The sequence below is a fragment of the Phlebotomus papatasi genome, chromosome 1 (assembly GCF_024763615.1).
Source record: "Phlebotomus papatasi isolate M1 chromosome 1, Ppap_2.1, whole genome shotgun sequence".
Taxonomy (NCBI): Eukaryota; Metazoa; Arthropoda; class Insecta; order Diptera; family Psychodidae; genus Phlebotomus; species Phlebotomus papatasi.
Window position 1 is genome coordinate 91,536,250 of NC_077222.1, and position 12,546 is coordinate 91,548,795.

The following is a 12,546-nucleotide window of genomic DNA, read 5'->3' on the forward strand; positions in this document are numbered from 1 at the left end:
TTCTGAAAAATAAAGTTTTTGCTCCCAAATTATTCTCTTTTCAAAATTGCTCTTCTTCGAAAATTACTCTCTGTTTTTCGAATCGAATTTTCTAACCGAAAAATTAATTGTTGGATTTTCGAATAAAGTTTCTTAAATTGAGAAAAATAGAGAGCTTTTAATAAGTATAGAGTTTTATTTACAGAAATTCCTTTGTAAAGATAGCAGTTCTGAAAATTAGAATTTTTGCTCCCAAATTATTCCCTTTTCCAAATTGCTTTTGTTCGAAAATTATCCTCCATATTTCGAAATGAATTTTCTAACCGAAGAATGAATTGTTTCGTTTTCGAGTTAGGGTTCTTAAATTTAAAAGAAAAAAGACAGCTTTTAATGAGTATAAAGCTTTCTTTACAGTAATCATGGTATCGAACTTAGTAAATATTTATCTTTTAGAGGCTTATTAGTTAACTTTTAAATTTTATTTTTCAAATTTGAATAGATCGTGAGAATTTTTAATTTGTAGGTCAGTTATAATTATCTTCTAACCAAGATATGAAACAATTTTAAGCCTGCACAAAAAAAGCTATATAGGGGGAAGTGCAGCACCTTCGAAATTGGGATTTTTCACCTATTTTTAAATAAAATTGAGCCTTATCATGATATAATTTAGCTCCACAAACAGATTGAGAAGCTAAATTACATTATGATATGGCTCAGTTCCACTTAAGCTGAAAAATCCCAATTTCAAAGGTGCTCCACTTCCTCCTACATGACGAAATATTTAGAAATTTTTCAAATTTAATAAAGCTAGAATTACGATTTAAGAAATTATTTTTACAAACAAGAATAAATATGTCTATCTTGAAAAAAGATATGTTTATGGTAGACTAAATTAATTTATATTCTTTTTATAGAATTTTTGATAAAGGCTTTAACAGGCAAGATTAACTTTTTAAATTTTTAAATTCTAACCTTGTGGATTGATTTAATGAAAAATCAAAATTCTTTTTCAAAATCTTGTAACAGTTTTCGAAGTAACGAAATAAATTTTCTTTTCTCTTTAAATTTGTAAAACAATTTTCCATCAATTTTAAATTTTCTATTGCACTTACTGTGTTATCACACTTGCACATTAAAATTTTAATATGATTCACATTAATTTTCGTTGGTGAGAGTCCAAATATGTAATTTGTGTGTTTGAATCATTTTATATTCAAAATTTGATTTATTTGTTGATAAAAAGGTAGACTTGGCCCGCAAAATTTGATATAAATTGATTTATAGCATTAATGCGAAAAATTAATGCGATTTTCTCTTTAATTTTTTAATGTGAAAAATATTTATGCTTTAGGTAAATTTAAACTTGTTTTTGCAGGCCAAGTCCACTTTTTTATCAATAAATAGAAAATCCCCAGATATTAAGTGAGTCAAAGACACAAATAACATATTTGGACGCTCACAAGCGACAATTAATGTGAATCACATTAAAATTTTAATGTGCAAGTGTGATAACTCCGTTAGAATTTCATTACCACTTAAAATGTTACGTATTTCGCAATCAGGAAAGTAAGGTAAAGTGCCCTCGAGTCGACCGGTTCCTCGACTCGACCGGTGGTCAATATTTGAATTTTTATGGTGAATTTCTATAAAATTGTCACTGATTCGTATTTATTTATGAAATAATTGACCTATTAATGTTAGATCATACACCAAATATTAGTGCAAATATAAATAAATTGAATAAATAACTCTACCGGTCGAATTGAAGAACCGGTCGACTTGAGGGCACTTTACCTTATTTGTAATTTTTTTTATGAACAGAAGTAAAAACAAAAGCTTTGATTTAACCATTGACATACCCCTTAGAATTTTTTTTTACTATAAAAGCTCGTCCTCTTGAAAATTATCCCACCCATCTTTGGGTTATGTTGAACGAGCAAATTGTCCGTTGAAGCAGAAAACTAAATCTCAATATGCACTTATCACTTCAAGGTAGTCTATTGAGAATGTCCATTAAAGGTGATTTGTGCAGCAAAATATATAGAACTTCTATCTCATTGCATTTGCCCATAATGCTGAATTTATGAATTTCAAATAGACCTATCAATTTATTAACTTGCCTTGGTGTGCTCTCTTTTATCATATTCGAGAATGGAAGGCATTCTCGTACAAAGTAAATTGAAATTTAAATTTATCATCATGTTAAGTGGATTGTTGAAAATGTATGTAATACTTCTTATCAATTTGGCTGTTTTCCCTTTTTCACTCGCTCAATAAAATGCGATTTAATCTTATGTCGTATCGAGAGGTCTTTTGAAGTTAATCCGGATGTTTTGATTTTCGCGCTCTCAATGGATTTTTTTTCTGTATGCAGTATAGACAAGTGCAAATAATAACTTTCTTATCATATTCTGAGATATTTCTCAATGGGAAGAGAGACACTACTTGAAGAAATGCTGAATTTGTGCTTGACGATAAAATTTCCCTCGTGAATAAACGATATCATTGCACTTATCAGACATTAAAAGAAAATATGACCAAGACGAGGATGGAATGAAGTATCTTGTGAACAAATTCATCTGTCGCTGTGAAGAGGCACTTGAAAATGAAGTTCCACTTGGCGAGCAATGTCCGATATTTAGTGGTTCAATTGGGTTTCCAATATACCGGACACATCTCATCTCTCTCTCTCTTAGTTTCAGTCTCTGAAGAGTGGGTTTCCTTTTTTTCGTGCCCCCAAATGTCCCCATATTTCCTCAAACAGCAAAATATTTATTGGGAATCATTTATATAAAGTTGGTGGTATGTCTCTGCAGGAATTATCACCTCTTGAATGTCTTTTTCTCTCTCTCTTTTCAATGTTAGAATTATTTATTTTCTTTGGCATTAAATTGATGTGGGTGGCTCTTTGGACGCCCATTGAGGGCTCCTAATGGTTTTTGCATGTGCACAAAGTAAAAAAAAAAACAGCATAGAATTTTATGAGATTCTCCGAGAAATTTAACTATTGGTGGTCTTGGAACTAAAGCTAAATAATAACACAGAAAAGATCAATTTTCTTCCTCATGTTCTATTCACAATTTCTTTCTCTCCTTCGGACTCCTTTGCTCAATTGATAGTTTTGACTTGGAGGCACGAAGTGTTTTAACTTAAGAAAATGACTCTATTAATGTCTTTTTTCATCTTCCGCATATTTATTGAATTTATAGTAGATTTATTCGCAATGTTCTCTTGTAAACTTACTTCTCAGATTCCGTACACATCACAGAATTACTAATTTAATTTCTGGTTTCTTTCAAAAACGAATCAAAGCAATTAGCTTCTAATTTTAGAATATTCTGAGAAATAATCCAGGCAAATATTTAACATAATTACAATAAATCGGTATTTCGAATTTTCAATGTATGAGAAACTGGGGCACTACCGAACATGGGGTAACACCGAACACTGATTTTTATTTCTAAACTTGGATTATGGCGATCAATTTCTTCAGTGGACAAACATCCCTATAGTATATCTACGAATTCATACAGGTCTCGTTCTCTGAAGTCTAATATATCTAATTAAAAAATCTCAGTGTTCGGTGCTACCCCGTGTTCGGTGGTGTCCTAGTTTCCCCCAAACGTTCAGACATTCTAAATGGCATATTTCTTAAGTGATTTGGTTAAGATTGGATTTACTTGAAAGGCTTTGGAAATTCCAACGGAATTGCTTCTATCCCAACTCGTATAATACATCCCTAAAGTATCGGTAATTGATCTTTTATTACAAATCCGATTTTTAATCATTTAAATCAATTTAAACCTGTAGTAACCCGGTTTAACCTGCTGTATTGCCCTACCTTCTTTATAATATAGTACGGGTAGGTTGGGTTATTTTGAACTGTGAGGCTACATTGATATACAATTTTTCGCATGTTTCTAAAAGAAACTGGGCCTTAAGGTAAGATGGAGTAATTTGGAATCATGTCTATTAGGGTATTTTGAAATTTTCTTACAATTTCAAATAGTTAAAGAAAAAAAGAAAACCACGAAGAAGTACAAGACTTTACATTAGAACATTACATTACGTTGTTTTGCCCTTTTTTCACCTAAAACTGTTAAGAAATCCTAAAGTTCAAATTTGGACTTGACTCCAAATTACCCCATCTTACCCTACGATTATTTTATCTAATTCCACAATAATTGTGTAGAGATAAATTGCATTACATTAAAGCCCAATTTCCTTTAGAAATATGTAAAAAAGATCATATTATCAATGTAGTCCCAAAGTTCAAAATAATCCTACCACCCTCTATTATCCAAGACAACAACCTCATTTATTTTTCAAATTTATTTTTCTTCTGAAAAATTGGTTTTTAATTATGATAGATATTGTTTATGACTTTATAAGACTTTCTAAATAAGTGAGGAACGAAAGCGAAAATTTCCAACAATTTTAATGTTGTGCGTCATAGTTGAAACTCAAGACATCAACCAAAAATATCACAGCAAAGGTATTTTATCGATGCTTTATCACATTTGTGATATAGGTACTGAAAATTTTGCAAAAGCTTCGAAAGAATGCTGTGAAAGTTTGATTCCAGACCTTCAAGCTTTATGGTAGTTGCTGCAATTAATAAAATATTTTATTTAGTCGAGACACCTACCAGACTACTTAAAAGAACTAATTTATGCTAAAAATCGAAATTATAAAAATTTTGCAAACATTATTGGAACGAATGAATTATTTCTATTACAGAATATTTCTCCTGAATTTTTTGTCTTAGTATAAAATTACTTGCTAAACCTTTTGTTCAATCAGTTAAGACAACTACCAATTTGTGTAGCAAGGACAATTTGAGATAAATTGTTTACGGCGTATTTTTAAAAACTGTAGGTTTATTAAGTGTTTTGGTAACGTAATATATTCTTTAATGCCCGTATTACAACGAAAATGCTTATTAACCTTAATTTTATCGTTAGTCCAGGCATCAACCGTTATTTGTATAGTAGGGGAGAGCGGGGCAGATTTGGTTGGATGTTATAGCCCGCCGTAGAAGAATATTGAAAAAAACACATCCGTTCCTTTTCAGTGAAATATTAATCAGCCTGTTACAAACATTTTTCTTACTAATTATACGCAATGAAAAGTTTCATTTACTGGCTAATTCTGCCTCGGTCTCCCTTATGACATTTTTAGCTAACTTTTCCATTCTTTAAATCCTTGTAGTTTAAGTTTCCCAAAGCATTTCAGCAAAACAAACTCTTCTTTAAAGCCCATATTACAATTATAAATACTTGACTCTTTTTTTAATTTTAGTCAAGACACACCAAAAAATGTATATGCCACCAAATACCATTTTCAATAACTTTTTAAACTTTCAAATCCTTCTAGCTAAATTTTCCCAAACAATAAGAAAGTTCATTAACTATTCTAACACAATTAATTTTATTTTAAAGCAAATGTATTTATGAATTACGAATAGCATTTGTTAGAGTCAAGACACAAACCGAAAACAACACATGTAACAAAAACTACTTTAGAAATTGTTGTTTTTCCAGCAAGCTCATAGAAAAACACATTTTCAAGAATAAAATTATACTGAAGTATTTGAACAATATTTCATCTCATTTTATTAAGGGGTTTTCGTCATTGCTGGCGATTCCCCTAGAAAATTTATTACCGTTGCCGTCTTAGCGTTTGTATCAGTCTCAAGGGGTAAAAATTACAGAAAATCCCCATCATAAACTATTGTTTTTCTACATTTTTGTATTAAAAGTTTTTTTTTACAATTTCTTGTTTACGATTTTTTTGGCTATAGGGGAAAGACCCCATGCTTCGTACGATCCTAAGCTTCGTAATTACTAAATTTTTCCTTTGTGCCTGAATAAATGTAACTCTGCAAAATATTTTAAAAACTGTGTTTTTTTTTAATATGAGTACGATAAGTCACATTCATTGAGAAACATAGGAACAATTTAGTCATTACGAAGCTTGTGATCGTACAAAGCATGGGCACTTTCCCTTATTTTTTTTTGCAATACAAACAATTCTTTGAAATTGAACAATATTATTATCAATTCAAGGCAAGGCACAGACCAACAAATCCAACAGCAGAGTTTTGGAGAGTTTCATAATTTTTTAAATTCCTATACCCGAATTTTCATAAACAATACGAAAGTCCATAAAATATTTCAGCACAACATAAAGTTTTCTTCAAAGCCCATATCTTAGCATGGTGCTTTATAAAATTGCATTTAGGGCAATATTTATTGTTGGTAAGAGAATTAACCGACAAAATTTCTGGTCAAACTTACCGACTATAATCGCTCCTGGCCACTGCAACAAGCCGCCTCAATGAGAATAGGGGAGAGAAAGAATAAGTCCCTGGGATGGAAAAGTTTGCTCCATTGCACAAGTCTCTGTATATATAATACAAAGTGCAGAAAATCTCCTTTCCAGAATCCCCCAGATAGGTATAGGTGCAATGGGAGATTTTTCACCTTCCCGTGCCCTCGCATGCTTCCTGACCAGAAATGAGAGCACCCAGAGGCATGGAGAGAAAGTATTTTGTGAGGGGGACAAAGGGAAGAGGGGCATGGGACTTTGGATGCGCGCGGAAGATGGGAAAACTTCCTATGAAGAACAATAAAATTATCATAACAATTTATCTCTGTTACCGTCATCAAAGTAACTATACAACAGCCAAGCGACCTGTTAAGCAAGACTTCAGTGTGTATTTTAGAAGGTGCACCACACAAAACATCGTATCTTGCCGGAAATTTATGGAGCTTCAGCTTATACCTTTGGTCGCACCACCTTCTCTCACTCTCTGACTAGATACTATTCCCGGCCCAAAGTGAATCCTCATCCTTTCCGTATACCCCAGATCGGCCCCCCGTCTTCGCAAAGCTTGTGGGAGAAGAACAAGAGAGATGATTCAGTGAAAGAAGCATTAAAGATATTGGGAAGAGATGCTCAAAGTTTCTTCTTTGTACCTTTTCCCTTCTCTTCGTACTTTTTTTTGTCACACAGACAAATGTCGATAAATCGTCCACGGAGGATTCTTCCTTGTCTTCTTTCTGTCTCTCCTTCTCCCAGGGCTCTTGGTTTACAAACAGGTGGATAACGAGACGGCAGCAGTGCACCTGAAGTAGAGGCAAAAAGTTGCATAAACGTGCACCAAGTCCATAAGCAGATAAATTGCACCGGGATTGCCTCTGTTATGCTATCAATATGGTGGGGAAATTTATGAAATTTCAGACAATTTCTCAAACACCTGCTCAGTTTATCAATCAAAACTTTTCACAAAGTATTTTAACCTTTTTTGGTCATTGGGTTTGTGTCTTGGGTTACTTAAAGTGTCATATTTTGAACAAAAATTTATCTGGTGTGTTTTGTGTATTTAATTTATAAATAGCAATTTACACAAATTGAAAAGTCTGATATTAAGATAAAGTTGGAATTTCGGACATCGTGATAATCCGGACAAGACAATTTAGAACTCAGACCAAAATTTTTACCTTACATCTAGGGTAAGTGTACCAAATTTCGGCCAGCTTGCAATTCCGGCCACTTTTATTGTTCCTTGAATTTCCATGAATGTTTCGTTTTTGCATTTCCTAAAGATTATACAATGCAAAATATAACAAACAATGTTGCTTCGGCAAATTTGATGATGTGAAAAAGACATTGGAAGAATACTGGAAGGGCAAGGAACTGTGGGCATAAAGGTGGCCGAAGTAGGCCACCAAAGCTATGTCCACATTTTTATTCATATTAATACGTATTAAGAATGATTTTAGGGAAAATAATATCGATAAACTGTTTACAAAGTTCCAAGAAACACTTCTTAAGAAGAAATAACAAAAAAAAATTAATTTTAATTAATAATATTACATTTCAAACTTGAGTCTTTGGCGCTTGCATGCAACTATGCCGAAATTTGGTACACTTACCCTAAGTAAAAATACTTAATCAGAAAGCTTATTTTTTTGAATATCACCGTGTTTTACAAAGTTTCAAAGTATGCAAATTTTCCTAAGTTCTTTTCTATACATAATTTAAGACAAAAAATATATAATCCCAAAATATGGTACATGTCTTAGATAAATTTATTTGTTAATTCGACAGTGTTTTAAATAAACACCAAAAAAGCTTCATCTCTTAAACATCATTTTTCTGAATGTAATTTAAATTTATTTTGTAAAATTCATCACTTGCACTTATCTATTCATCCCAGATTTGTCTCTTCTCAGCCTCATCCTCAGTCAACCCCAGTGTCTTCATACACTAATCCATCACAATCAAGATTAACTCACAGTGTAATCTTCTCAACTTAAATAAAAGTCAGAGTATTTGCACATTCCATTCCCTCTATCTAGTTGATGTTGTTAACTTGGTGAGCTTTCCCAATTGAATTTGGAGATGTACTCTTTATTGATGCAATATGACAGGCCAATTAAATGCAATTTGATGATGTGTGGATGGTTTACGTGGAAAATTGGCCACAAATTGATTGGCAAATGAAGTTGAACTGCGGAGAGAGTGTCGCATTTCAATGACCGCGAATTTTATTTGATATTCAACCCTCCACTAGGACATTCATGCATTTTACAATTTCACACTCGTATTACTTTGGTGGATGAGTAAAATTTGCTGAATTCTTAAACATCCAGACGAATGTTAATTTTTGGGGAAGCTGCTATATATAGGGAGGATTAAAGTCAGTTAATTGCTTGATAAAATTTAAATGGGATTTTTTCTTGGTTCTTTGCAGAAAATGCGCCAATTTCAGAAGACTCTGGAGGATTTGGGTTCTCGTGTGGCTTCTGCAGAGACCCTCACAGCTTCCTGGACACCTCCACCAACATCTTCCGAGGCAGCTGATCAAATGCAGCATCTGCAGAGGCTCAGGGATAAGATGACAACAGCTGGAGCTCTCCTGGATGACTGCAATGAACAGCAAGGGTAAGAAAAATAACCTATGACTATTGAGAACTTGTTAGACGGCGCTGGGTCTATGATGCAAGTGTCCGTGGTTCGAATTTAGGGAAAGGCGCGCTAATTTCGGACGTCTCAAACTTCGGACAAATAAATTTTTTCAGGATTATTATTAATCGCATCGGAATATTGTGTTACAATGTAATCATGTTATATTGGCTATTGTATTCCGTTATGGAAGAACCTACTAAGTCCATGTGTAAACCGCCCAGGAGGAGAATTCTGTAACGCTCTGGCAATGCCCTATGACAAATTGAGTTCGAATCTTAGGAGAGCTTTTTCGAAAATGCGATTCTGTAGCCGCGATATTGCCATTTCAGCTCACGTGGCATTGTCAGAAGTCACATATTAGGTGAGATTCTTAACAAAATCTCACCTACTATAATCCTAACAAAATTTCATGTCGTCCGATCGACCTCAAATTTGGCCAAAATGTGTTTCGCCACTTCCTGATTCCGAATATATATGTGGCTAAGTTACGTTCCCGGCCGGCCGGCCGCTCTTTGGAGCTTAATAGCTCCTAAACTAAAAAAGATATCGACTTGCGGTTTTCGGCAAAGGTTATATATCGGGTGAAAATTGCAACTTGGTGCATTGACCCCCCACCCCCCACCCCTCCTTCCGCCATTTTGAAGACCCCCCTTTTTTTGTTTTCTCAATAGCTCCGCCCCTATGGCATTCAGCGGACTCAAATTTTAGTATGTTATAGCTGGGCCTTAGAGCTTTCCATCAATACCAAACTTAAGGTCCCCCGACCCCCCTGACCCGAGCTATAAGGGTCCAAAAAAAATTTCTTAAAATGGCCATAACTCCGGTTCTAATTGTCAGAATTTAAAAAGTGAGGGCTTTTTGGAAAGCTCTCGTGAAATGCCACTTCCCCTTCTAACATCGCAAGTTCATAAAACCACCGCTAGGGGCGTTTTTTTTAAAAAGAAAATTTTTAAATCTTAAAAGTTAAATAACTCAAAAATTCCATTGTGCATCGGGCTGAAAATTTAGTATGTTGTAGCCGTTGATTATACCTATCAAACAAAAAAAACCTTAAGTCAATCTAAAACCCCTGACCCGAGCTATAAGGGGTCAAAGTTCGAACATTGACCGGCCTCTATCTCCGGTTCTAACTAACATAGCGACCTAAATTTTACCTTTTTGGTTTCGTCTCGATGAGCACTTTCAGATGGAAGTTCAAAAAGTCACCACAGGTGGCGCTGTGATAGCGTCAAAATTCATCGAAATTCAAAGTCACTTTTCTCAAAAACGGAATTGTGCAAGTTAATGAAATTTTAGTATGTTGTAGTCCAGTCTAGGACGTTTCCAAAATGGTGCGTATGCGCGCTGTGGTTAAAACAGAACCGGAGATATGAGGGGTCAAAGTTCACAAAATTCAAAAAATCATATCTCCGGTTCTATGTGACCGATTTTGATGAGTGAGGGCTTAAACGAAAGATCTCACCAAATGCTACAACTTTCTAGAATATTTGAACTTCGTGGGACCAACACCAGGGGCGCCACAGTCGAAAAACCAATTTCAATATCACATAACCTCAATTATCTCGACTGTCGCTAAACCGATTTTGATGATTACTTCGACACAATTGTAGAACACATTTGTCTCTACATTTCGTCTCTACATTTCGTCCATACATCATTTTCCGCTCAGACTACGCTATCACTCCGATTTTGCCGTTTAAGTGTGAAAAAAATGATTTTTCCCATAAAAACGCTTTGAAATCACTCAGATGCCAATTTGACTGCCTCTACTCCACCAAGACACTTAAAATAGGGTTTTAAATGGAAAGTCCCACAAAATACAACAATTCTTTGAAATAGTTGAAGCTCAACAAATGACTACTTGGGGCACTCTGGATGAAAAAACGAGTTAAGAAACAAAAAACCTCGCTTATCTTGGCTTCTGAGTAATCGATGAGATCATGTTCTATGGGAAAATTATAGAGAACATTCTGGTCTACATTTCACCCATATATCACTTTTCTTCCAGTTCATCCAAATCCTTGATATTTTGGTTTAAATACAAAATTTGCATAATTTCACGAATTTGATTCAAGATGACTGAATGGCGTCTCCCAACTTCAGCTCTAAATCGAATTTGCATTCACTCCGAGCTAGCTCACGTTAAGAATCTCACCTACATAAGCCGGTTAGGATTATCTGTCCCTTTAAGATTTCTGGCAATCCAAATGACAATAAATTTAGTTAAACAAATCAACCAAGACGTACTGTATTTTCATAAAATAATCAAGCAAAGGGATTTCATTAAAAGTTCAATGAATTGCATTTTCGAACTCATATGATATGACAAAAAAAGCTCGAATGGCATTGTCAGGTTTCGAACTCACGCGTGGCAATGCCACGAAAATTACAGAATTCCCCTACAGAATTACAGAATTTCCCCTAAATGCGCTTTCCCCGCAATGTGGATGCTTCTTCCATGCTCCCAGAGTTTTTTGGGCAGAGGCGATGCATTTATATTATGTTTTATCACAGTGAAAATGTCTTTAAAAAAGTGTAGATCCCCTATCTACAGGAAATATTGAAGCATTGGACTAGCTATTAAAATATAATGCCCATCGCAAAATAACTTTTGTTTTGTAAAAATGCGGCAACATAACGTGCTCTATTAGAAACTGTTACCGTTCTACCTTTGACTGGTGCGCGGACCTGTCTCCGATTTCCCTTCCTAAACAAGTAAGATTATTTGCGTTTATTTTACTAATGCTGAAATTTTTCATATTGAATTTAGTTGTATCTAACTCTACAGCTTATACGGTCAGAGAACCAGGATTTCCACCGTGTACCTGCAGAGACCGGTTGTGAAGTCGGTCTGCAGTCGCAACATAGTTGATTGAATTTGAATTGTATTGAATTAAATGTTTTCGAAACTTTCTATGAGAGTGAGCGAGATGACTATATCTAGAACTCACTCACTCTCACTGAAATGTCAAAAATATGTTTACAAAACAAATACTATTGTGCATTGGGCATAATATTACAATGGGTCAAATTCATATAAGCAACGTTATTAAAAAAATATATTTGTTCGAAGCTTGAATCGTCCGAAAGTAGCACACTTTCCCCTATTGAATCACTAGAAATTTTCTATTGGCAAGGATTAGAGTTGGTAAATTTCAAGAAATTTCATGAATTTCTGCCTAAAGTAGATGGCGACTGCTGTGAAATTTCTGAAATTTTACCATCTCTAGCAAGGATATTCGAAATCTCGCTCTAGAGGGCCAAGTTTCTTTATGCAACAGTCTGCACGCATTATTATTATTATATTATTTGTAATACTTATTATTAGACAACTTTCCTGATTATAACACTTATTCCGTAATTTCTCCAGTTCGATAAAGTAAAATAAGAAATAACCCGTTTTTGAATATTTGAGGTTATGAGTGAGAATTTTACGAACTTTAGTTTAATGTTAATTCTATTTATGTACAGAGAAATCATCAATCAGAACAAATGAGACTCAAATCATCCAGTTTTTTTCTCAGTGGAAATAAGAAAAATTCCTACCTCCACCCGGAATCGAACTGGAGACCTCTCGTTAACTAGACGAGT

At 34.2% G+C, this 12,546-nt stretch overlaps 1 protein-coding gene across 6 annotated transcripts in view; it reads left to right on the forward strand.

Annotated features, from left to right (window-relative positions):
• Positions 1-12,546, forward strand: part of LOC129809717 (dystrophin, isoforms A/C/F/G/H) — a 462,658-nt gene that overhangs the window by 428,160 nt on the left and 21,952 nt on the right. For all 6 annotated transcript variants that reach the window (XM_055859751.1, XM_055859755.1, XM_055859752.1 and 3 more), the window contains one exon: positions 8,741-8,931. In XM_055859751.1, the coding sequence (XP_055715726.1) occupies positions 8,741-8,931 (191 nt within the window). The remainder of the gene's footprint in view (positions 1-8,740; positions 8,932-12,546) is intronic.